At 40.2% G+C, this 25,999-nt stretch overlaps 1 protein-coding gene across 1 annotated transcript in view; it reads right to left on the bottom strand.

Moving 5' to 3' along the window:
* LOC108896211 (protein 4.1-like) overlaps positions 1 to 23,358 on the bottom strand; it is a 50,990-nt gene extending 27,632 nt beyond the window's left edge. The window contains 11 exon segments of the mRNA XM_018695252.1: positions 5,230 to 5,405; positions 5,529 to 5,626; positions 5,758 to 5,910; positions 6,670 to 6,757; positions 7,297 to 7,515; positions 8,231 to 8,306; positions 8,390 to 8,432; positions 8,630 to 8,734; positions 9,356 to 9,628; positions 12,182 to 12,507; positions 23,184 to 23,358. Of these exon segments, the coding sequence (XP_018550768.1) occupies positions 5,230 to 5,405; positions 5,529 to 5,626; positions 5,758 to 5,910; positions 6,670 to 6,757; positions 7,297 to 7,515; positions 8,231 to 8,306; positions 8,390 to 8,432; positions 8,630 to 8,734; positions 9,356 to 9,628; positions 12,182 to 12,499 (1,549 nt within the window). The 5' untranslated portion in view covers positions 12,500 to 12,507; positions 23,184 to 23,358.
* Positions 23,359 to 25,999: the final 2,641 nt, after the last annotated feature.

Below are 25,999 nucleotides of genomic sequence, written 5' to 3'. Positions count from 1 at the left end.
CTAAGTGGGATTCTTCCAGTTTGGTGGAACGCCACACTCTTTCAAGCCTACGTGCTGTTTGTTTCAGTGTACGGGTTTGGGAGTTGAACCATGGAGCTTGCCTCTTTCTCTTTATTGTTTTCATTTTTAGGGGGACGATGGAATCTAAAGTGGTACGTAATGAGTCTGCAACACTGTCTACAAGATGATCAAGCTGGGAGGGAGTAGCTTCTGCAAAATTAAGATGAGGCACTGGACCTAAGTTAGTGGGAATCATTTCCTTGAATTTAACTACTGCATTATCGGAAATATTTCTAGTCAGGATGTTTTTTGCTGATAATACATAATCCAGCAATATGAAGTCGAAAGTGATTAAGAAGTGGTCTGATAGAATGGGATTCTGTGGGAAGACTGTTACATGTTCAATGTCAATACCATAAGCTAAAACAAGGTCGAGAGTGTGACTGAAACAGTGAGTGGGTTTATCTACACACTGAGAGAAGCCAATACAGTCTAGTAAAGAGGAAAAAGCAGAGCTAAGGCTGTCATTGTTGACATCAACATGAATATTGAAGTCGCCTACAATAATAACTTTATCTGTTTTAAGAACCAAACTCGACAGGAACTCTGAAAATTCAGATAAGAAATCAGAGTATGGACCAGGAGGACGGTACACTACAACAAATAGAATTGGCTTTAATGTTTTCCACCTTGGGTGGGACAGACTAAGAACAAGACTTTCAAATGAATTATAACTGAGTTTAGGTTTAGGGTTAATTAATAAAGTGGAGTTGAAAATGGCTGCGATTCCACCTCCACGGCCAGTGTCTCTGGGAATGTGAGTATTAATATGACTGGGGGGAGTTGATTCATTCAGGCTAACATACTCATCCTGACACAGCCAGGTTTCAGTCAGACAGAATAGATCAAGATGGTGATCTGATATCAAATCATTTACTAGTACAGCTTTGGATGAGAGAGATCTGATATTGAGTAATCCGCATTTAATTATTTTATTTTGCTGAACATTTGAGGTGGATGTGCTGATTTTTATTAGATTATTGTGACTAACTCCTCTTTTGTTGACCTTTGGTTTAGTTAATTTAAATGGTCGGGGGGCAGACACAGTCTCTATGGGGTAATGGAGGGGTGACTGCTCTAAAGGAGGCTCAGAGAAGCGTGTAAGACTGCAGCTCTGTCTCCTGGCCTGAACTCTGGATTGTCAGGGCTTTGGCTTCCTAATAAACTCTGTCAGATTTCTGGATATGAGAGATGCTCCATCAAAAGTAGGATGAATGCCGTCTCTCCTAACCAGACCAGGTCTCCCCCAGAAACTCTTCCAATGATCTACAAAGCCCACATCGTTTTCTGGACACCACCTCGACAGCCAGCGGTTGAGTGAAGACATGCGGCTATACATGTCATCACTGGTCAGATTGGGCAGGGGACCAGAGAAAACTACGGTGTCCGACATGGTCTTTGCAAGTGTACACACCGAGTCAATATTAACTTTAGTGACCTCCGACTGGCGTAGTCGGGTGTCATTAGCGCCGACGTGAATAACAATTTTATTGTATCTACGCTTATCCTTAGTCAGCAGCTTTAAATAAGATTCAATGTCGCCCGCTCTGGCCCCGGGAATACATTTAACTATGGTCGCTGGAGTCGCTATCTTCACGTTCCGCAAAATGGAGTCGCCAATCACCAGAGTTGGCTCCTCAGCGGGTGTGTCGCTGAGCGGGGAGTATCTGTTAGAAACGTGAACTGGGTGGTGGTCAGCAGTGGGCTTCTGCTTACGACGACGCCTGTCCTTACGAACAGTAGTGATGGGACGATGATACCTCAAGGAGTGTATTGACACACTAAACAAACTGTGTCGGCACTGTATTGATACTGTGTTGGTCACCCAATAGTGACCCCTGCAGTAGTTATAAAATCATTGCAGGTAAAGAAATTCCTTGTTTGTGTAAATGCTAAAACTGAGTTGGTATGTAAAATATAGCAAATTAGAGTAAAAATTCAGAGTTACAAAAAGAATGCTCTTATTGATATAAGAGAGCTCTGTGGAGCAGAGCCGACACTTCACCTACAATAACATAAAAAGTTAGTTTATCTGAAAACAATTCAAACCTCTTACCAGAACATTGCATGCACTTGTTAAAAAAAATAGACACCTTATCTCATGATTACGAGATCAGGATCTCATAATTACATGATAACATGAATAAAGCAACTGTAAGGCTCTTTAACTGACTATCATATGTATCACAGGTCATTCACTTGATAAACTGATAAAGTGAGTGCAATGCGCCACCGTAAAAAATAGTATATAACAGTAATCAGTGCTCAAAGGAGAAAAAGAAAAAAGAAAAAGATTTACCTTGTTTGGCGTCACAGGATCAAAATTATTCCACACCGGGGAAAACTTCCTAGAACGATCCATGATCCAGCAAAACTCCATCCAACAAACCCACGACATGTTGATACAGTTTGTTTCCTTATAAACACAATTTGGCGCGGCACATCCAAACGATACAGTTCCTGTATCGGTCACGTGATTCTTTCTTAAAGCAATACACGCACCGATACGAGGTTTCCCTCTTGAGCTCTCGGCACAGTGCTGATGCACCAGTGTCGCTCGTCCCATCACTAACGAACAGTCACCCAGCTAGCCTGCTTTCCCGGCTGCTCGGGAACTGCCGGGGGAATGCTAACAGGAGCTATGCTAGGCTGCTCCGCACCGGCTACGGGGGGCTGTTTAGCACTAGCTGCTGAATTAGTTTCCATGGTGCTGAGCCGGGACTCTAATTCGCTAAGCCTCGCCTCGAGTACAGAAAACAGACTACATTTATTACACATACCATTATCATTAAACGAGGCAGAGGAGTAACTGAACATCTGACACGCAGAGCAAGAGAAGGCAGGAGAGGGAGAAGGAGAGCGAGAGGCCATGGCTGAGAGTTCAGCTAAATCAGTAGCAGAAGATAGCGTGAATCGATAAAGTACCACACAGAAAGTGGAGAAAGTTGGTGATTTAGCAACTACTGTTACTGTGAAAGTGCAGATTAAATTGGTGATAGAGTCACAGAAGTAATGTCGATAAAAAGAAAGTATCTAGTCTGAGACAGGTATACACCAAACGATGATCTCCAAACACCGGTAACCGGAAGTGACGGAATACGCTTACCGCAGTACGTCAGCACGTCAGAACTGATCTCTGATCAGCCCTCATTTCGTTGAGAGCCTTCTCCATGTTCACAAAGCATATGTAGACGGGATGGTCAAATTCCCATGACCCCCATTCTGACCTCCTGACCAAAGTTCAACAATCAGTCAGAGCCTCCTTTCCAACACCCTGGAATAAACTTTACCTGGGAGGCTGGGCAGCGTGATACCCCTATAGTTGGAGCACATTTTTTGAAAATGGGAACCACCATCCCAATCTGCCACTCCACAGGTGCTGCGCCTGACTTCCATGCAACATAGAAGAGGCACGTCAGCCAAGACATCCCCACAATGTCCAGAGCCTTCAGCATCTCAGGGCCAATCTCATCCACACCCAACACCTTGCTGCTGGGCAGCTTCTTGACTACGTCAGCGACCTCTGCCAAGGATATGTGAAGCTTCCCCTGAGTCATCATACTCTGCTTCCTCCTCGAAGGATGTATTGGTCAGGTACAGGAACTCCTTTAAGTGCTCCTTCCACCGCTCAACAATATCCCCTGTCCGTGTTAGCTGTTCCCCTCCACCGGCTGAACAGTATGGTGTCTACCAGTGGGTTCTTAAGTTGGCACTTCGACAGGCCCCAACAACCTTCTGACCACAGCTCCTGCCTGCCATAATAGAGGCTTTGAACATGGCCCAGTCAGACTCCATGTCCCCAACTTCCCTTGGGATGCTTGAAAAATTATTCCATAGATGGGAGATATAGACCACACAGACAGGGGCCTCTGCCAGATGTTCCCAGTTCACCCTTACTACTCATTTAGGTTTGCCAGGTCTGTTCAGCAGCCTTTCCCACCATCTCATCCAACTCACCACCTTCTTCAGTTTATGACCAAAGACCTAAAAAAAACTAATACCATTTAGTGCTAATTAGCAAATGTTGGGCTAGCTAACATGACAATCTATGATGGTGATCATTATACCTTTAAACAGCAGTATGTAAACATGCTGATGTTAGTGTTTAGCACAAAGCACTATTCTGCCTAACTATAGCCTCACAGAACTAACATGGCTGTAGATTCTTAGTCTTGTTATTTTCATCCAGTCATCTATGAGATGAATTTCCAATGGTACACAGCAGCAGAACAGTTGTCAGTAATTTCAAATGCAGCATTTCCTTCAAGAACTATGGTTAAAACAATGTCCTACACGGACCAACTGTGAACTGTGGAAATGAACCTGGTAAGCTGTGAACATAAAGAGAGCAAGAATTGCAAAAGCAAGAAAAGGCAGATATTAACAAGATTCTGAAGACTTTCTATGTGCTTTAGCTTAATCCACCATAGCTGGTCTGTGTTGTCAGCACAAAAAAAAAAAAAAAAACAGATGTTATACACAAAGTACACAAGTTACATAACGCTCTGTTCCAGATGACAGAGCTGTGGAGTAGAGAGTAATGTGTGATCAAAGAGTGAGGAGAGGGAAGAGAGGGAGAATAACTGAGAGCAGAATGAGGACAGAGGGAAAACAGAACATAAACTAAATGTTGAAACTTAGTAGCTGCAACGCAAGCAGCGTTTATTACATAACTGTTTATATATGTTTTTTGGCCATTTAAGGACAGTGGCCCTTAAATGGCCTGTCAACACAACACTGAAATATTATCTTTTAAGCTTATATGCTGCACTTGTTAGCAAACAGGTGCTTAGTTACATATCCAGCAATTACAGAGCAACATTATTACTGATTTAATTTTGTTTCTCTCCATGAGGCAAATGTACATCATTCAGCTAGTAAAGTGGGATTTTAGAGCTTTGCACTGTGGTGCAATTTTGCTATTGTCATCTACCATGTGAAACATCTTGATGTGAATGACTCATACTGCTGAAGCCTTAGTAGCTTTTAGTATTATCTTTAGCAAAATTTTTTCACACACAGTAAGGATTTTTAAAATTATCTTTTTACAGTGCAGTCACACCACAGAAGAATTATTTCACAGCCAGTATGGACAGGTGGAAGGATGACAGTGACCAATAACACACACTCAAACACACACACACACAAACAGCAGGTGGAAGAGTGTACCTCCATCCAGGCTGCGTGAGTTCCTCTTGCTGGAGGAGCGCTGGAACAGAGGAGCTGGTCTGTCGATCAGAGAGCTCGCCTGTCTGGTCTGAGCCTGAGTCCGACCACTGTAGCGAAACTTGGAGCCCAGTGCTAGGAACTTCCTTGGAGTGGTGGCCATCTCAGTGGAGGTCAGCCTGTACACAAACAACACTGATGCTGATCTTGCAGCAAGCAAGCATATATGGCAAAATGTCCTCAGTCCCTTCAACTTAAATACTGCGCAGCCACATGAGCAAATTGACTGAAGAATGCAATACCTAAAGAAGGTGTGATGTTCTACACACACTTTCCACAGCTTCTTGGCTGCCTTGTAATTGGGTAGTTTGAAGCCAATTGCACTCTCATACTGCTCCACCTGTTGAAACACAAAATGCTAAAAATTAGATTAATGAAATTAACTCAAAGGTTTCATTCATAGTTAGGGTGAGCTCAGTGTTAAACAATGAACAACAGGTGGATACATGTTAATATGAAAAAACACTGTACCTCAGATGGTCTTATTTTGATGAAGAAGCTGCTGCGTTTGTATGAGACCTTGAGGACTTTGGGCCAAGGGAAACGGTTGATCCTCAGTTTGTCTTTGTAAACCATCAGACCACTGGCACAAACCCCCAGCATGATGTCAACACCATCTAGATCCTGAGATACGCAGGGAGAGAGAAACAAAGATTTCCATTAACTATCAACAGGATGTGCAGATTTCAGAGAGCTAAGACCCTCTGAGGGAGTCTGTACTTAAAATATGGTCTCAGTCCAGTTCCAGGAAGACTGCTGCGGAGTGAAAGCTAAAATGTTTTATTTTCTCAAAGTTGTATCCAGACGATGTGCAGATTAATTTATTTGCCACTAAAAACTGTTTCTGCCTCAATAGCCATTAAACATGATTACAGATTTGAACTGAATCTTTGATTTTTGTTATTTACAACTTGAGTTCAGTTTTATTACTTGCAAATGCTGTGGATTTGCAGATTTTATAATTAATAAATTGGAAAAGTTGTTCTTTTTGGTCTTTTTTTTCTTTTTTATATCATATTTTTATCTTTTCTTTTTCTATTTTTGTCTTGCTGCTGTAACATGTAAATTTCCCACAAGTGGGATGAATAAAGTCTATCTTATCTTATTTTATCTTATCTTATCTTGTCTTATCTCTTCTGTATAAGCAGCTTCCTTGTACCACTCACCATCATACACAGGGGGGCAGTATAGACATGTAAAAGTTCCTCCTTCTATATTTGATTTTAATCCCTGCTCTGATTCAAACAGATTGACCTGATTTCTGCTGTAAAACCTGTCACATGTCTTCCTTCTGTTCATGCACGCTTCTGTGATTCATGACATCCCTCCCCCGTCCAGCCCCCAACTCTCCCCCAGAGTAGCTCAAGAGTTGTAACTCCTCACCTTGGCCTGGTGGAGGTCCACTCCATACATGGAAAGTTTCTTGGCATTTTCCAGGAACATCAGGTCTGCCTGGGCTGGACTCATGGACCTGCCACAACACCGCAGCCAGAAACCAACAAAATCTGAAGTTACTGAAACATTTCAGGGTAGAGCAGGGGAAGGTGTCTTTGTCTTTGTGTCTTGTGTTTGTGTTTTTTCTCACTTCTGATTTATATTTTATTCAAGCCCTTTTTGGTAATGTAGTTTATAGAATTAATCATTATAATAATAACTCCCACATAATTCTGAGAACGTTTTACTGCTAGAACCAAGAAAAGGACCCCTAGAACTTTCTTCAGAACAATGTACTGAAGGGGTGAATGAAATGTTAGTAAGCGTCAAGCCAGATTTAATTCGTCACCTGTTTTAATAATTTTTTCCCTCATCAATATACACTCAATATCGCATAATGACAAAGCAAAAAAAGAACTTTAGATATTTTTTGCAAATGTATTAATAAAGAAAAACTCAAATATCACGTCCTTTACTATGACACTTGATATCCGCCCATCCCTCTTAATTGTATCTGAGATGTTTCTACATCTTGATTGGAGTGAACTGACTGGTTGCCTGAGGTAGTGTTCTGACCTGTATGTATGGTGCAGCTCCATCATTTTGTCCTCCAGCTCCTTGGTCTGACCCTGGGCCATTTTCATATCCTTAGCGTAGTCATTGCTGTGCACCTCAGGGTCATATTCGCCCAGCTCTGACTGCAGGGCGTAGGAACCCAGCAGGGCCAGAGTTACAAAGGAACAGGGAAGGCGGCCCTGCAGGATGTCCTTCCGCAGCTGGAGACACAGGTAGTACCTTCAATGCACAAACAGGGATCACATGTACTACGTATGGAAATCTGTTTTCATTATAACAGATAACTGTATGAAAGGGTCTGAGCTGCAATTCATATGGAAGACTGTGAGATGTGGTTCAAAGATCCTTAAGATTATTTTTTGTCAAACGACTATAAAAGGATAAGACTAAGCTTTTATGCTCAATTGCACATCTCCCTATAATGTTGCTGCTGTTGCCCCAGGTGTTGCTGCTGCTTCTTTAAATATTAAAATAAAATGTACCCACCATAATTTAAAGTCAACAGTCAGCAGTCAGTCAACTGGGAACATGAAAATATACATTTATATTGTTTATAAGTTATAAATTGCACACATTTATTGTGTTAACTTGGAGTGATTTTGCATATGATAATTATGCTACTTATTGTATTGGTTTGTTGGTGATATGAATGGACTCTCTCTGCACAGTGTTGCGTGTGATTTAATGTTCTCGTGATAACAAATAAACTCAAATACACTAAGTTCCACCTTAAAACAAAGATCTCTATGTGGAAAAACCAGTCTGCTGATTAACATCAGGTATTTTAACCCTTCAATTTAATCTAGGAATAGATCAACATATGCACTCCTAAAATCACTAAACAGCCAATGCAATGTTACAATTAGCCTTCTACAAATGGAGAAACACGTTGATACAATAAAATTATATTTGTAAATCACTGGAACTCAGGTACCTTGTTATGTCTTCAGACAGCTGGGCTGGGTCCGGTGGGTAGAATTTCACATTGAAGGTGAAACTGTAGTTGGCACCTTGAGAGGAAAAAAAGTGTGTGAAAAATGTTACAAAAGACAATGAGAACACAAGATGTATTTATGGGTAAAGCCAGACTCACCTTGTACCTGCCTGCGGATCTCCTTGGTCAGGTCCATCCAAGTCTGCTCAAGAAAATGAGAGATGTATCATGAGCACCATTCAGTGTCAGAAGTCCTTCAGCACTGAGGTGCCACAGTCAATCTAACCATCAATTACTTTTACATACTGTATAAAGAGCTGCCTTTTCTTGTCTTAATGGATTACCAAGGTCTAGCCTGTTGGATTGATACTAAGTAGCAACAGTTAGAGTCCAGTTCACCTTCATGGTAGGTGTCTCCCAGATGGCCAGGCCGTAGTAGTCTTTCTCCAGCAAGTTGAGGTGGTCACACACCTTCATGAACAGCTCCTGGCCTGTGGCATGTTTCTGACACACACACACACACACACACACACACACACACACATACACACACACACACACACACAAAGGGAACAAGATGCTGAGTAGTTAAACATTCACCTGCTACTGTCACAGGCCTGACATCACATACAGAACAGTGTGTTTAGTAATGCGCTCAACATGACTGAGCAGACGGAGAGAACAGCACACAGGCTTGGATGGAGCAGTGGTCCAGTGGTTTCACATTTCCCTTGCAGTGCTGTGTGTGTCATCTGATTCTGTATCACAGTTTGTGTGCACGCTTGTGTCCCTCACAGAATTACAGGTCCAGGATCAGTTCACCCAAGTTACAAAATTTAATTCTCTCATTTATGTCTACTGGTATCTCACCAGACAGACAGCAGATTTTGACATGCTTGTCTCTGATACTTCTGCCTCCGAATTAGTACAATTACAGCAACAATTATCTGCATAAACCTGGTGTAACACTAATTGTTTATAATGTGGATATGACATGTTCTGTATGACATGTTTATACTTTTAAAGTGATGTGCTCTGGTACTTTCAGTGAAAATCTATTGCTGCATATGTTAAATGAGTCATTTAACCAGATGAGATAAAAGAAAAACATAAAAATACTCTTACATCCAGCTCACACTCATACAGAGTGTCGTCTAGCAGGGTGACTTTGATCTGCATGGTCTTGGGTCGGCGTGGAGCTCTAGGAGCTTTGGCCTCTTCCTCTGTCGTCTTCTCCTCCTTCTCTCCCTTACTGCCTCCTTCAGGAGCAGATTCCCTCTCCTCCTCCTTCTCTTTGTCCTCCTCCTTCTCCAGGGCAGCCTCCTCTCCTTTCTCCTTCTTGTCTTCTTCGGCCTTTCCACCCTCCTCCTCAGCTTCTTTCTTGTCTACCTGGACAGCCTGACAAAGACAGTTTGATTACAATGCAGTCTACACATATTAATCATCAGTCTCTGTGACAGATCTACAGATTTACTACTAAAGAAATCAGTCTGTTTAAAGGGCTCTATTTCTCTATTTAGTTTCTGACAGAGAAGCCATTGTTTTGTTAAAACATACAATACAAGAGGTCAGAATATGTCCTCTGAGCAGATCTACTTCCTCAGGGAAATCTAGATGCGACAGTGACACACTATCGGAAAGTGGCAGGACTAGCTGGTTAGCACTTCTAACACTTCTAACACTAACTTCTGTAAAAGAGGTGTAGAAGTACAAGCAAAACTAGAGTTACGCCTCGCTGTATGCCTCCACCAACCAGTCCAGTTGCAGTTAATTAGTATGTGAATTCTTAAGTTACGGTCAAAAATGTGTTTTGTGTGGTCACAGTGACCTTGACTTTAGACCTTTTAAGACCAAATTCTAATCAGTTTATCCTTGAGTCAAAATGAATGTTTGCGCCAAATTTCAAGAAAATCATTATGAGAATGGGACGGACACACAACCTGAAACATTAATGCCTCTGTCACGTTGCTGACGAGGAGGTATAACAAGAGTTAACGCTGGTGCTGCTTCTCACTGCTGGAGACAGCTCTTGGAAAAAGTGACTGAAGTGAAGAAACTGAACTGATAGCCTTTCTTATAAACTGGTAAGTAAACAGCTTTATATACATAAAAGGATCAGATAAACGCAGCAACAGCACATTATACCTTCTGTTCACACTGAAATCCCTCGAGCTTCTTTCTTTCACTCTTTATATGTGACGGGAAGTGGGATGGTTAATTTGGTATAATTTTCATCTGCTGTTATCACAGGGGACAGACCCTGTAGAGACTGCTTCTACACACTATTTACTACTGTAATTACACCGGGGAGTAAGATTACACAAGCATCTTGGAGAGATGATGGTAGACTTTGCCTCACTTCTCGAGGTGGTTTGTGCAGTCAGCTTGTCATCCATTTCTAATGTTTCTCAGTAACATTTACTCTGTGTCTACACATAGCTATGTCAAGCATAGCATGAGCAGCATGTTAACTAAGCAGCAGCTTCAGTGCTCCATCTGTGTTTACACAGGGTGTGCAGAAGCACAATATTGAGTTGTAGGTCACGTCAGGTTTTGGTAGCGCTCAGATTTAATCAAACAATTACACTAGTTACATGCATAAAACAGAGGAGAATAAAATAAATAGAAATACGCCTCTGGGCAGGTTTAAGTGTGCAGAGCGTGACCTGTGTACAGGTCGACTGATGAACACAGGAGAAAAGCAGTTCAGAAAGACGTGTAAGTTGGATGACTGAAAAACGTTGCCATAACACTTGGCTGTTTCTGACATAAGACAGCTCATCAGACATGACATGGCTAAGTTAGAACAAAGGGGGTAATTACAACATTTAAACATGAGGGAATTAATGAAAATTCCACTTCACGTGATCACAGAGCCAAGATTTTATTTTTGGCCAAACATGACCTCATGTGTTACCTCTGGTTCACAGGAGGATGTAGACCTACAGCAGATACAGTAAAGCCCCTTTCAGACATGCACCCCTTTATGTCAGTCTGATGGCAATTTAACACAGTCTCCTGAATAATCCACATCTTTCATTCTTCTACCTTCTGAGATTACACAGAAAGAGAATAAAATCAGTTGAAGGAATTATGAAACACTGTGCAAGAAACAATTTTAACTTCTGGGGATTGAAAACTGTCTTTCCCCTCGCCGTGCAACCAGAGCAAGAGAGGTTAAAAAAAACACTTGTTAGGCCTCAGTAACAAGTTCTAAAATCCATCAGCGATGTAAGAGAACAGAAGACATTTCTTACTCTGCGCTGTGCTCTCTCTTTCTCTCTCCCCATCTCTCTCTCACTCATGTCTGAGCATGAGGAACATTAATGTAAGTCACCTATGTCTGAAAACACATCACTTTATCAGATAGATAAAGCCGCCAATGTTACATAGTCCATGTACGAAAAGGGCTTAGGGGTTCTGTAGACTTGGGGTGGAGTGGTACTATGGATCCCACACTACCAATACAAAGTCTTGTTTTGAGTACACATCTGTACACATCAATATACAGATGACAAAATAATGGATCCATCACGTTGGATCCGGTCACAGTCTTACGTGAACTCTTCTAAGTGTGGCCACCTGTGTTTCTCTGCTGCTGGTGAGTGCATTCATGCAGCTATTACCTCTTACGTTCAGAAAATTCACATAACGTACATCTTATATTTACCTTTAAAAACTGTCCTGTTTTTAGACATGAATAATTAGTAATTAACAGAGAATAATAAAAATAAATGCCTCATGTTGGGCACATTAATAATGCATTCACCAGGTAAGTCAAATATTTCTCCCCTTTACATGATAGTACACTGGCTGCTTTAATGATAAAATGCATCAATAATGGGATTGATAGCAGTGATACTGGTCCTGATATTACTTGGTATTAGATTGAAACCAAATTTGGAGGCACTGCCCCTACTGTAGAAACTGATACACAGCATACAGGCTGACCTCAGCCTCAGCACTGCTTACTGAGTGCTGATCCAGGGCGACCTCTCCCTCTGTCCTCAGTTCAGGTTCAGGATCTGCGATCGGGGCTTTAGCTTCTTCTTCTTCTTCTTCCTTGTCCTCCTTCCCTCCTCCCTCACTCTCACACTGTGAGCGCCTTTTCAGGAAGGAGGAGAAGAGGCGGGAAAGGCCGCGGCCGGCAGAGTTGCGGTTGCGAGGACGGAGCTGCTCCTCCTCCGGCGAGGGCGGCCCGGCGTCCTGGCTGGCTTCCTCCTGCTGCCCTGGCTTCTTCTGGTGACTCTCGGCCTCGTCTGTTGTCATGACAACAGCTGTGGAGGTAAAGGTCAAAATCAAGTAAGAGAACAGAAAAAGCACTGTATAAATACTAATTCAGATGAGATACAGAAAGATTAAATGTTAATATCAGGTGGAAACAGAGTTGACTGTTATTTCATTTATCAGTGATTTGAACATAACACACAGTCTGGTACTTGTGATGCAGAGCAATATTGTTGAACCACAGAAACCTGGACCTGTATTCACTAAGCATTTCATCTTAGCACTAAGAGTACTCCTGAGTCGCACTGTAAGCTTTTAACTTAAGGTTTTCTACTGAATCCTATTCAGCTGCTGAGACCAACTTTTATAAAGGTGGAGATGATTGTTTGCAAAGACCACAGCAATTGATTGAGGAGAGACTGGTCTGTGCTGGTGAAAACACATGTAATATTAAATAAACATATATATATAAAATTATGACATACAAACTAAATAATAACAGATTAGGTGCTGTTTTCAAAGGTAGTGCATTTTCCAAAATGCATCTGTATGATGACATTCGTGCAGAATTACATTTTATATTTCATTCCATGAAAAAAAAACAACAACAATCAAACAACCTCACTTGTCTCAGACTACCTAACTGAACCTAAGTGGCAGGCTATTAGCCAACATGTCTGGTAGCACCTAAAATCATTTTTAAAAAGTTATGAAGTAGCTTCATGGTAATGATGGTGGATTCATTACGTAGCCCAAAAGACTGAGCACAGGACCAGCTGCTGCTCTTTGCCCAATTGGTATTTAAAAGAAGGCATTAATATCATAAAAGGAGAACTGAGTACTGATGTTACATCTGAAACAAAATGAGAAGCGTGGGAAGAAGTAAGTTTTCATATGTACTGTGTCCCCATTCATGCAGAAGACAGCTGAAGACTGAGAGGAGTGGTACACACGCTGAATTTAAAATACACAATGCAAAAAACTTGATGAAAAAGATATTTTCATTCATTTCAGATTTTCATGATAAAAATGTATTTAATGAATGCATGGTGGAGGAGTGAGTCATTATTATTATTATTATTATTATTATTATTATTATGCAGACACCTTTGAGGACATATAAATACAACCTACTCTGCTTTAAATGATTTGTGTCTGATGCACTTCCACAACAAAGTTTGATTTCTCTGCAAAAAAAATAAAAATGAAAATAAAAATTACATCTGTTCCCTCTCCATTGAAAAGCATGGGATGCCTCCTACTTCTCTAAAAAGTCAGTTCTCACTATATGTGTACTGGAAGCTTCAAATTTCAGTCTTGTGTAGGTTGTGTGTTATGGACCACTCCTGGCTTACAAACTATTTGTGATGTCACAAAGTCCTGCTGCACACACACACACATATTAAACTGAGAATTAAGGTGAGCACAGATGAACTTTCCACAGATGAATGTGGAAACAACCTCTGCACATACATCAGTGAGAAACTATGAGCAAAACACATTTTGAGTGGAGAGAGATTCTCCACTGACACTGGAGCCAATCAGATGGAGTAACCATACTGGCAGCTGAGCACTGTCCTGACAGTGTTTCACAGGTAGCAAAGTCCTTTTTGTGTAGCAAGCCTAAACCCATATCAGCAGCCTGTCTCTCCTGTCCTACATTGTTTTGAGTGCAACTTTATTCCTCACAGATTTTTCATAAATAGATGTTATTTTCATCAGTTGAAAAGTGTGTCAAAATCAACATAATCACTGAAAAAGCACAAAAAACAGACTTGGATTGGAATTTTTACAGTCATCTCTGCCACATCACATCATGATCATTAAAAAAAGAATGAAATACCAGTCTGAGCTGCATGGTGAGTTATTTCACACCGGCTTTCCCACTGGTGTCTTTATTACCACAGGGTTAAAAACTACTGTCTCACTTTGACTTGGTGCGAATGGCAACACTGAACTACACTGCTGGGATTCTCACTCCTCTGGCAGAACATGCATCATCTTGTCTGTCTGTCATGATCTCCATCATACCCTCACACAGCAACAGGACAAGGCTAATGTGGCCACATGTGAGCTGACTGCCAACATTTACATTCTAATGACTGCACACAGTCACTTCACTACAGCAGTGAAGGTGGGTGGCTGCACGAGCTGCAGCAGCTGGCAGCTGATACACCACAACAGTCAGAAATGTTGTTGCTGTGGCAACAACAACCATGTCAGAGAGAGACAAGAGACAATATTGTATGACAATCTACAGTGCTGTACAAACGTTTTAGGCACTCTAGATGTTTTTACCCTTATCCTTCATCAGTAGCATCAGGGAGGTGTGTGATCAGTCCCAGATTAAATCTGCAGCAGGACAATGAGTCCAAACACTTCATAAAGAACTGTCCTCAGAGACAAGAGGAGCAAGGAGTCCTGCAGTAGATAGTCTGATCCCTACAGAGCCCTGATCTCAACATCATGGAGTCAGTCTGGGCTTACATGAAGAGACAGAGACACTGAGACAACCTGAATCCACAGAGGAGCTGAGGCAACCTCTCCAACATGCTGGAACAAACTACCTGAGTACAGGTGTGCTGAGGAGAACTGGAGCAGTTTTAGATTCACATCTGATTTAGATTTTTTCATGAGGTCAATTGATGAATAAAAATAAATCATGGGATTATTTTTCACAGCATCCTCACTTTACCTTTAGAGCCTAAACTTTTGCACAGTACTGTATGCAACAATAACCTGCTTTAAAATAAAACCTTCCAGCAAAGAGAGGTGATTGTTTCCTGAAGCTGTTAAGGCTGCTGTCTTTTGAAATGTTTTCTGTATCAGTAATAATCAGTAGTAAAATATGAACTGTTCCTAGATAGCTATGTTTGTGTTAAGGCTGGTGGAATGTAACTAAGTACATTTACTCAAGTTCTGTAATGAAGTGTAATTTTGCCGTACTTGTGTGTACTTTCCAGATTCTAAAAAAAAATTATGCAGTGCTTTACTATTAAAGCTTTCCTGCAGTAACTATCTAGCTACGAGGATGGAGAGAGGGAGGTGCACCCAGGGCCAAAAGGTACAAGGAGGAAGAACTGAGTGAGTTGCTGACTTTATGGTGGAGCTAACTCATTAGGGTTCATCCTCTGCCAACCATGAATGTCTGTACAACAGTTTGTACCAATCCACCCAGAATTTGCTGAAGATAAGTGAAAAGCTTGAACCTGCTGGTGGCGCTAGAGTTAAGTTCAGGACATCACCACAGTCTCAGAAAACATCATCTGATCACAAACGTCTGTACAAAATTCCATGGCAATCCATGTAATAGTTGAATCATTTTAGTCTCTACACCATACTGGTGTTGTAGCTGACATACCAACATTACCATAGGAGCATATTTTCCTGAATGACAGGTATCAAAACCACTCACACTCAGACTCAAACAGCTACAGATAACTGATCAAATATAATATAAACAATGTAAAAACAGGTCACTATCATGCAAGCATCTGATTCCTCTATTTCATTCAATCAAAAGAAACTGGACTATAACACAGGAGATCATTCTATAACCTTAACAACAGGTTTGTTATCATTACCATGACAACAGTGATCCTGCGAGTTCCTTAATGAAACAGTAATTTTCACCAAAACCACGGTGTTTTCCTCGACCTAACCGAGGAAACCGACCTAACGCATCATCAAAGCTCCTTCATTAGTAATTAAGCTAATTATTGCATGATGTAAGATGAGACAAGCACTGGATATCTTTTAAAACATAGCTTCATCTTTTGGTGAGCTAGTTCTATCTGTGACCCTGTCCTCCATCACAAACCCCAGTCCTGGAAGAGGGGGCCAACTAAGCAGCATCATGATCACATAGAGATCCATAATACAAAACTACACAAGCTATGAGAATTATTTTAGTCTTTCTCAAATATTGCATGTTAGTAATCTAAATGTCGCTTCTTCACACAGAGACATCACACAGATGATACATACACACAAAAACTCTCATCTCCCTTAAAAAAGTTCTGTGGGTTCTGCTTTGTTTAAGAGGTCACAAAGCAAAAAGTTTGGGAAGTATTGGTTTAATAATGTAATATATGTGTTATATTTTATAAGCTCATTCATACTTTTTATGTAAAATCAAAAACTGCCAAACAAAAGGTGTAAAAACTACAACGTTTCCATCAGAAATGCAGTGGAGTAGAAGAGTCCCTTTGCATAAAATGGAAATATTCAGATGCAGAAAGTCCCTCAAAATTCTGCTCAAGTACAATACTGGAGTAAATGTACTTAATTACCCAGAATTACTATGAATCTTTCTAGTTTTAGTACAGTGTACAGTATAGTATAGTACAGTATATATAGCATCCTTAGCCGCTGCTATCTGTTCTGCCCTAAGATGTAATGAATCTGCTACAGCTGCTTTAGAACTCTGCATGCTGCCCAAGAACTGACCAGGACCATATGGTGAGAACATATTTCACCTGTTTCAAAGTCCTTACTCTGGTTGACTGTCAGTGTCCATGCTGATTTTAAACTACTGTTTTTAAAGCGTTTCATGGTCTTACACCAGCATTATGTCCCACATGCTTACACTGTATGAACCTGCACAGCCCCTTTGGGCCTGAGTCTGTTAGCTGATCAGTTGGCAGCTTTTAGCTTTTATGCTCTGAGCTGCTGGAACAGTCTGCCTGAGGACCCGAGCACATCTATGTTATTACATTTCATTTTATGTTATTTTTAATATTGTCATGTTTTTCCCATTTTATTAATTTTTAAAAAAATTAGTATTAACCATTTTTTTGCTGTTTTTATTTAACTCTGTTTTAGTATTATCATTGTTATTATAGCTTTTCATTTTTATTTTTACTACTTTTATTGCCTTGTTTTATGTTTTTAATGAATTTTATCTAGTTTTTTTAAATGCTATTACAGTCACTTGTGTCATCTGTGAACTGCATTAATCTATATGAAAGGTGTTACACAAATTAAGTTTGATTGATTTCTGTAACTTTTCTACAGAGAAGTTAGCCTGGCTTTTTTGGAAGAACAGTCTTTAGTCTGAAGTTTTTTTCTCACACATTTATATTTCATATCATCCTTTCTTGTGAGGTTTACTGTGAAAATAAAATAAAATAAAATAAGAGAGCCAGTCTGAATTGATCTGACTGATTGGTCTGAGTTTTGAGAAACAATGTGTTTTTATTTCAGTTATTAGTAATTGAACATTCTCTTTAAAGTGTATGTCACTGTCAACGTCTTTGTTTATATACTGTATATATTACCACATGCATGAGTGGAAAACCAGTGCTTAGGGCCTGAGTAAGCTTCAAGTGTGTATCATCATCCTTTTTTGTACAATTCATCACACAGAGACAACAAAGACACACAAAAGACAGAGCTGTTGAACTAGGACTGGGTTTGCAGTGGGATGCAACCAGGAGGATTCTGGACCCCACCTTTCAAGTCAAGTCAAGTCAAATTTTATTTATATAGCGCCAATTCACAACAGAAGTTATTTCGAGGCACTACGTGACCTTTTATAACAGCTATGAACAGTTTTGCTTTTAGACACAATACATCACCCAGTGTTTCTGAAGCACACAGAGACCTTAAGGTTTAAATAGGGGTTGTGTTGGTGAGGTGTGCTGGCAGATTGAGGGTGGATACAAATCACAGTTTGTCACCACATGAAGTTCCAAAACGTGCTGGCAGAGTGCAGTGCTGAATGGATGCTGGCACAGCCGCATAACTGCTGACAGGGCAGAGAAAAGTGAAAGCGTGGGCTCCACAGCTCCAGGTGTACTGAGGAGTGTGCAATGAGAACTACACACACAAAAAGTAGTTTACATTCCTGTGGTTGGTTGTTCAGTTAGCTTACAGTCTAAGGCAGCAGTTTGTAGCAGGTGTCACAGATAACACCAGAGTCTGCAGCTTTTTAGTCCAGATAAGCTCCTCTTCCTTTTTAGCTCAAAGTGTATCCTTTGGTGAAATGAGCTATTTCCTGGAATAAAACCATGTTTGTTCACCATGGTGATTTTTTTCACATTCAAAAGTAAGTAACAACAACATAAAATTGAATGTTCATTATGACTATGGAGGATGTGTTAAACTATTGTAATGTTATGTATGCAGGTGCGAACCTCTATCAGCAAGTACTGAAACATTTTTTAAAAAGTGTTAAAAGAGTGCTAGTTAAAGGCCTGCACGTTATTTTGGGCCGATGCTTCAAACACATTATTTACTTAACTACAACACACTAAAGATAAAGATAAACACAGACCCTTTTACCCTACCAAATACCCATGAGTACACAACCACCCAGGCCATGGGGTTGTTTTGATCTAGTAACCCACCAGTCATACAAAAATAACACTAACATAGAGTCAGAATGCCCCTTTGGTCCTATATTGACAAATGTTACAGATCCATTTTTAATCCAATGATTTTGAATTATGTGCAGTGAGCTTCATTAATGTTGTTTCTAATGTTTCACCATACTGTAGACTAATATTTTTAAAATTCTGTGTTTCTTTGTCATCAGTATTGTACTTTGTACTACTTTATATCACTTTTCAGTATCAATTTAGTAACAAACACTCTATTTAATAGTGACTATCATATTCTTCCCATGAAACCTGGAGCTATAGAGTCTGATTTGTGATGACAAGCCTCCTGTTGCTACTACAACCCTGCTCAACGTCTGCTGTTATATTTAGACACAGCATTATGCTATGTTCTCCTGTCCCTATTCTCTACCCCCGTATCACCCCTTTCCTCTCTCTCGCTCCCTCTCTTTTTCTCAATTCAACCGGTTGAAGCAGATGTGTGGGAGTCTGGATCTGCTCGAGGTTTCTGCCTCTTAAAATGAAGTTTTTCCTTGCCACTGTCGCCTAGTGCTGCTCATGATGGGAATTGCTGGGTCTCTCTGCAAATATAATAATATAAAGAGTACAGTCTAGACCTGCTCTATATGAAACATGTCCTGAGATAACTTCTGTTGTAATTTGGCACTATGTAAATAAAACTGAATTGAACTGAATTGAAATGGAATCGCCTTCCCCATAATGTGGACCAGCACAACCATAAGAACATACACAGTGCACTATTATGTTTCTGACATATATTTCTACCACTGTGAAACATTAGAAACAAAGAACATCCAGCATACTGACTTATAAAGGCTTATCAGTAGCTGGGCTTAAATTTGTCTTGGTAAAACAGGCCACCCAAACCACAAGTAACCTTCACTGCATAGCCAAATTTCTGGACAGACACACAGACAGACCAGCTCTGTTTTTAGACTCTGTTGATGATGGACACAGATTCTCATCAATGGGAATCAAAGCATTTGTATTTTATAGCCTGAGGTGGTTAGCAGCTCTGCTGTACAGGACATTCTAAGGGTCAAAAATGTTTTTACACTGAGCTGTTGTGAGGTCAGAGGTCAGAGATTCTGAGAGGTGAGAACATATGGCATCACACCCACTGACCATACAGTACACATAACTGTATATTTTTAATTTTATTATGCCTCTTTGTTAACAGACAAAGCGCTTGCATTCAGTATTTAAAACTACAACATCCACACCCATATGCAATGTGTTATGGTCAAAGTGCAGTAATAATGTAATTATACTGTTTAACGTAGACTACACCAGTTTAAAGTTTTAAAGTAGATTCTTTGATTTGGACTAAGAGTAAGGTTTGGTTCAAAGGTTGAAACTGAAATGCATCTGTGAAAAGGAAAAACATACTTAAACATATCTGTGTTTCTGACTGCGTGGTAGCTTGTGTCAGAGTGCTGAAAGTGAGCTTAGGGACTGAAAGCGGCTTTAAATTTAATCGGGCCCTGTGTGGGATTAACGGCTGCTGTGTGCTGATGTGGAGGCCAGAGGAAGCTGGATGTCTATCTGTCACCGCTGGACACCCCCCCCCCCCCCCCCCCCAAACACACACACACATACACACACACAGAGCCACTCTGCTAGCATGAGCTCTGGAAACAACCCAGAAACTGGGAGTTCATCTGACCCAGATGAAATCAGAGGCAGGGAATATTTGATAAAAGACACAAGTGAAGAAAAAAAAGCAGAAAAATATACAAAGAGCTGAGCCCTAACAAAGCAGGTAGAGGCCAATACAGGGTCACAGAGACAGGAGGCATAAATGACAGTGATGGAAACAATTAATATCAAGGCACTACATGTGTGTTAACCTGCACTATCTTCAAAATGTGTTCTTGTCATAACACTAATATTTATATTTTTTTATCTGTTTCTAAATCTGCCTCAAAATATCATAATGATATACAACCATGTTGTCTGGCTGATTGTAGTCATGCTGTACAGAGAATATTAAACGCTTATCCATCCATAAATGAAATGCTCCTAATATGTCTAGGCATGCTCTCTGTGCAAATGTCAAATGTTACATGTTACATCCACACCAACAGGAAGTCACAAAATAATCTTAGCTGAAGGTCCACTAACTCTCTCTTCCAGAGATTTCACCTGTATCTCGTTGAGATCTCAACAAGAGACATCTGTTGAGTGTTTAATGTCTGAGAAAGCAGACTGAGGGTGAGACAAAAATCATTACCCACTTAAGAGGAAGTAACAATACAGGTAAAACAACTTAATGCCAGGACACATAAATCAATACTGTTAGTGGTGTCAGCTAAAACAGTATCTAGTTCTTCTCTCTTTCTGTTTTTCCTTTCTATCTTACTTCTGTCCTTTTCTTTTTCCAGGAGGTTTATGTCAGTGTTTGTTCAAGGTAGAAAAACAGCAGTGGAAAGGAGGAGATGTGCCTGCATGATTAACTTTGTTCACCAGCAGTCTCTGGAGATAAAGAACAAACATCAGCTGTACACGATGAACGTACGAGTGTGAACTAAACCAGGATAAATATAGATGAGTCGAGAGAGTTACAAAGGAGACCAAGCACCCAATATCCATTAACAGTGTTTCATTGGTTTAAAGCCCCTACAGGTAAACAAGTAACATTTCAGACCACTGTAAGGTCCTATCTAACAATACACTGATACTACTGGAAGGTAGGTATGTATGTATGTGTGTGTGTGTGTGTGTGTGTGTGTGTGTGTGTGTCTGCTGAATGCCAGTGGGACATTTTACACATGCCACAACACAACCTTAAAATATGCTGATTATTCAAAATGAGGAGAACTACTGATTGTTGTAGCTACAGAAATACCCCCACACCCACATCCAGTCACCCCCCCCAAAACTGTATGACACACTACACCATCCAACACCACAACCAAATTCTCAACTGTGACCTAACATCTTCAGCAGAGATGGTCTCATCTGACTCCAAACCAGAGCCAGGGCCTCCAACATACAAAAAGAGCAACGTTATGCATTGTATTTATTGCAAAGCCAGAGGCCAAAGCGCTGCACCAATATTCCTGTTTACAATCATTTACATAATGAGTTAAGGAAAAAAAAAAAAGGTCATGGTTAAAATGTATTATTGTGGCACCAAAAGGCACCTTGAGAAATTTGGGTGCACCTAATATATATGCTGGTGCACCTAAAGGAAAAAGTTAGGAACACCAGTGCAATCAGTGTAAAAAGTCTGAAGCCCTGCTGCCAGTTCTCCCCCAGAGTAGAGCCCAGCAAGCCTCTGCTCTCATATTAGATCATTTTCACACTCAACTCAGGGGATGCATGTCATGCAATATTACCACAAGGAAAAATACTAGTGACTAAATGAATAAAAGACATGATGATTAGATGTTAAAGGATGAAGTTCAAACCAATACTGTCCTTTAATTTAACAAATATTATTTTCTGATTATCTAAGTTTTTGTTTTAATATTTACATATAGAGATACTGCATGATTACACAATATCTCATAAGGCATTCCACAGCTTCAATTCAACAACACTGACCTTCAGACATGCAAATAAAATGAGTAATAAGCTGACTATGTGCCAAAATTCATACTCCAGTTTCTGCTCTAATTGATAATTGAAAATTGAAAAGCGTTTAACATTGTGACTTTGGCCTTGTAACGAAGTAGATAGAAGTAGTTAGAGTTGGCCCTCATTTGCTATAGAGGCATGACAGTTATATGTCTGCAACATGTATTATACATTCTAACAGTACTGTTAGAAAACATAAGAGATGATGGAAATGAGATGAATGAACTGAAATGAATGGAGTTTTCATTTTTCAACAAAACAATTAAAAACAAATGACTGTCTCCACAGTACACAATCAAGTCTCCATGATGATTCTCTGTCGGAAAAACAGATGACACCGACTAACGCCTGCTCCCACTGTATCAGAAACTGCTGAGATGAAAACGGATTCAGCGGCTGAAGACATTATAAGAGCGCGATGATGGAAAAGATAAATAATTCACCAAATATTAACAAAAACAGCCACAAGTCACAGTTTAATTCTGAAACCAAAAAAAAAAAATGAAAAGTGTCGCTGTTTACAAAAAACTATCCATCCCATCTGCTCTGCTTCATATTATTACAGACCTGCTTTATTATCAGACTTGACGTTCAGATATATTATATATATAAGATTAATGTAAACACTCTTGTTGCGGCGTTTGTTTGATAAGAAGCAGTACGTTTGACAGTGGGAACAATAAAAGGGGCGGTAGGTGTACCTGTCTGCAAATGGCGCTGAATGTGAAAAATGTCAACAAATTGTGTGAGCAGCTCTCAGTGTGATGTCCAGAATCACTCACCCCGCTCTGTTCAGATCATCCAGCAGAAAAAAACAAAGATCTTGTGTGAAAGCAGGTGTTCACAGGTCACTGTTCCTTACGAGCATCAGTTAATAACAATGCTGTAATTCACGAACGTTATCAAGCGGCGTTTAACAATGTGTTTAGGTACCAGGAGCAAACGGTGCATACTGGGCTGCTGTGCCCTGGGTGTTGTCTGACAGACACAACAGACGCAATATGCATGATCCCTACGTGAACCTTGAAATCAGTTCGCTGGACTCTGGAGTCCACCACAGCAGTAATATAATGTTTAATCAGTTTAATCATTAACAATAAAAATTGATATACATTTTTTAAAATCTATTACAATTATTTTTAGAGTTATTTTTAAAAAAAAAAATAAATAAATAAAATGTGGTAATGAGAGTGGTGAGAATTATAGTCAAAGACCATGTGACACTGTCACACTGACGGACACATAGTTTAAATATGTCTCCCAGAGATTACATTTCCATACAACTTTACTGTAACAGCAAATATGTTTAGTAAGACACATAATTGCGACCAGATTACATTTTCTATAAATGTTTGTTGCATACACGTTGATACTGAACAGGTCAGTACAATATCTGATCCCACAGTACAATATCAACTTGTAGTGTGTCCAGAGTTATAACACTTCATTATGGTTAAGACTCTCACAGCACCTCTTTAATGTTATCAAAAGATTGTCCCACTCCATTCACAAAACAAAAAACAATTAGTTTAGCTCTATAGAAACCTCATTTCTAGGCGACAGGGTTACAGACCGAGCATCACTGCTGACATGTGAAATCCTGAGTCACCAGACAATTTGTATCAGTCTGCAGTGGATGAGAAAAATATAAAATGTTTTCACAGTGGAGCCATCAAATGACCTCTTATTTAATGCTACACTATATTACATATTGCATTATTATTAGTCTCGGTGTGGGACTGGTGTAATAGTAATATCAACAGTACATTATTGTGTACATACATGTTTGCAGGGAAATTTTAAACAAGGGATGATACTGCACATCAAAATACTGTGGCACATTCATCATTTTAAAAATATGCATTCACTGAAAAATTCCCCTGTTCCCCACTTGAGTGCCCACATGCCTTGAGAATTAGTGTCTGTCTCTGACTGCACCTGACTGACTGTCTGCAAGTATATATTTTTTACATGTTTTCTACATAAGTCATACTGCCTTCATCAGTTATATATGTTTAGGGCTATCAAGGCAGCGGCTCTAAAAGGAACAAAATAGCCAGGCTGTGCAGATATGGTAACACTTCTAGCCTGTAAGACAGCGTGTAGGGGTTAGGCTCCCTGTTATGCACCCTTTGGCTCCCCCCTCTTTTTACAGCTGGGTGGAGCTTTGTATGTAATAAGGCAAGCATATTTGTGGTAGCAGCCAATGAGAGCAGTGCAGAGAACAGCCTCCTCCAATCACAGCTCCCAAAGCTGCTGTTGATGGCACAGCTCCACCATCAGTAACCAAGGTTCCCTGTGCCATAAAAATCAATGCCTCCATTTTCACTCAGCGATTGGAAACAGTGCATTAATGAAAGAAGACAACATGTAGGTTTCAGTCATTTGAATTCATTCATAATGACATCAGTTAAGGCCCTGGCTCCGTTTTTAACTGATGTGATGCAGTGTTTTATTTTAAGACAGCCAGTGTACAGTGCTGAGAGGATTGTAGATACAATCCCACACGTGTTTGGACACTATTTGTTACATAATAGACTGTAGTAAGCCTACATTCACACAAGTGCATGTAAAACAAGGTTCTGTGATCAGATCTGGCATCACTCAGAACCTCTAAATAGAACAACAATAAAACAGTCTTATCAGGTTGTTGCTTACAGTTACAACACAACACACAGCATACTCTAAAGGGGGAAGTACCTAAAGCCATTAATGGAATAGTTGAACAATCTGCTTTTTTACATTTTCTCTCTGAGAAGGAGCTGAGAAGATGGAGATCACTCTCATGCCTGAGTGTAATGTACAGACCTGGAGTCAGGATGTTGAAAACCTAGTTCTAGATTCAGTGTCACATCTTAGGTAAAGACAGCGACGACGAGGCTTAGCAGCAACCAGTAAAATAAAACAGATGAATAGCTGCACGATGAGAACTGCAATTATTTTAATGTCCAAATCACAGTACCACAGGAGAGAAAGAAACTTATACAGTTATACAGTATATACCTAATGATAATTACAGCAATGTTATGTAACTACTTTACTTTAAAATGACACTTTCAGATTCATTGTGATGGTTCACTGACTTGTAGCAGGGAGAATGGAGCCTCTGTCATTTCCACTCTGCTCCCTGAACACCTGTTCTTGATCTATGTAACCTTGGTAACTATGTTATAGTTGGCAGCTTAAACTGCTGGAAGCAAGTTCAAGAGAAAGTTAAAGAAACTTTGAAGTCATTGAAAACCAGTGTTCATCTCCAATATTCAGCATGGAAATATCAAGCGACAGCGACACTCCCAGCTCTTGAAACAGAGGATCATGGGTAATTTACACCGTTTATGTCAGTGGGACTATGCAGTCGTAGCTCTGGCTTTTTTTTTCTGTACAGGAAAACTGATTAACTGCTCATAAAACAGAGGGTGCTCTGGCTCAGTAAAAGTAGCATTTTGCGGCTTTAAAGCAACTGCGATGTAACTTTTGCCCAACAGTGGCCACTGAAGCCACAAATTGAAATGAGCAATTTCAAGTTTACTAACATCAGCCACTATCAGCTATTGGTCATACCAGACAGGCTATAGCAGCAAAATGACATTGAGCAGCA

Source organism: Lates calcarifer, unplaced genomic scaffold (assembly GCF_001640805.2).
Source record: "Lates calcarifer isolate ASB-BC8 unplaced genomic scaffold, TLL_Latcal_v3 _unitig_4080_quiver_847, whole genome shotgun sequence".
NCBI lineage: Eukaryota > Metazoa > Chordata > Actinopteri > Centropomidae > Lates > Lates calcarifer.
The sequence above is the reverse complement of the archived record's forward strand: the minus strand, read 5'-3'. Positions and strand labels throughout refer to the sequence as shown.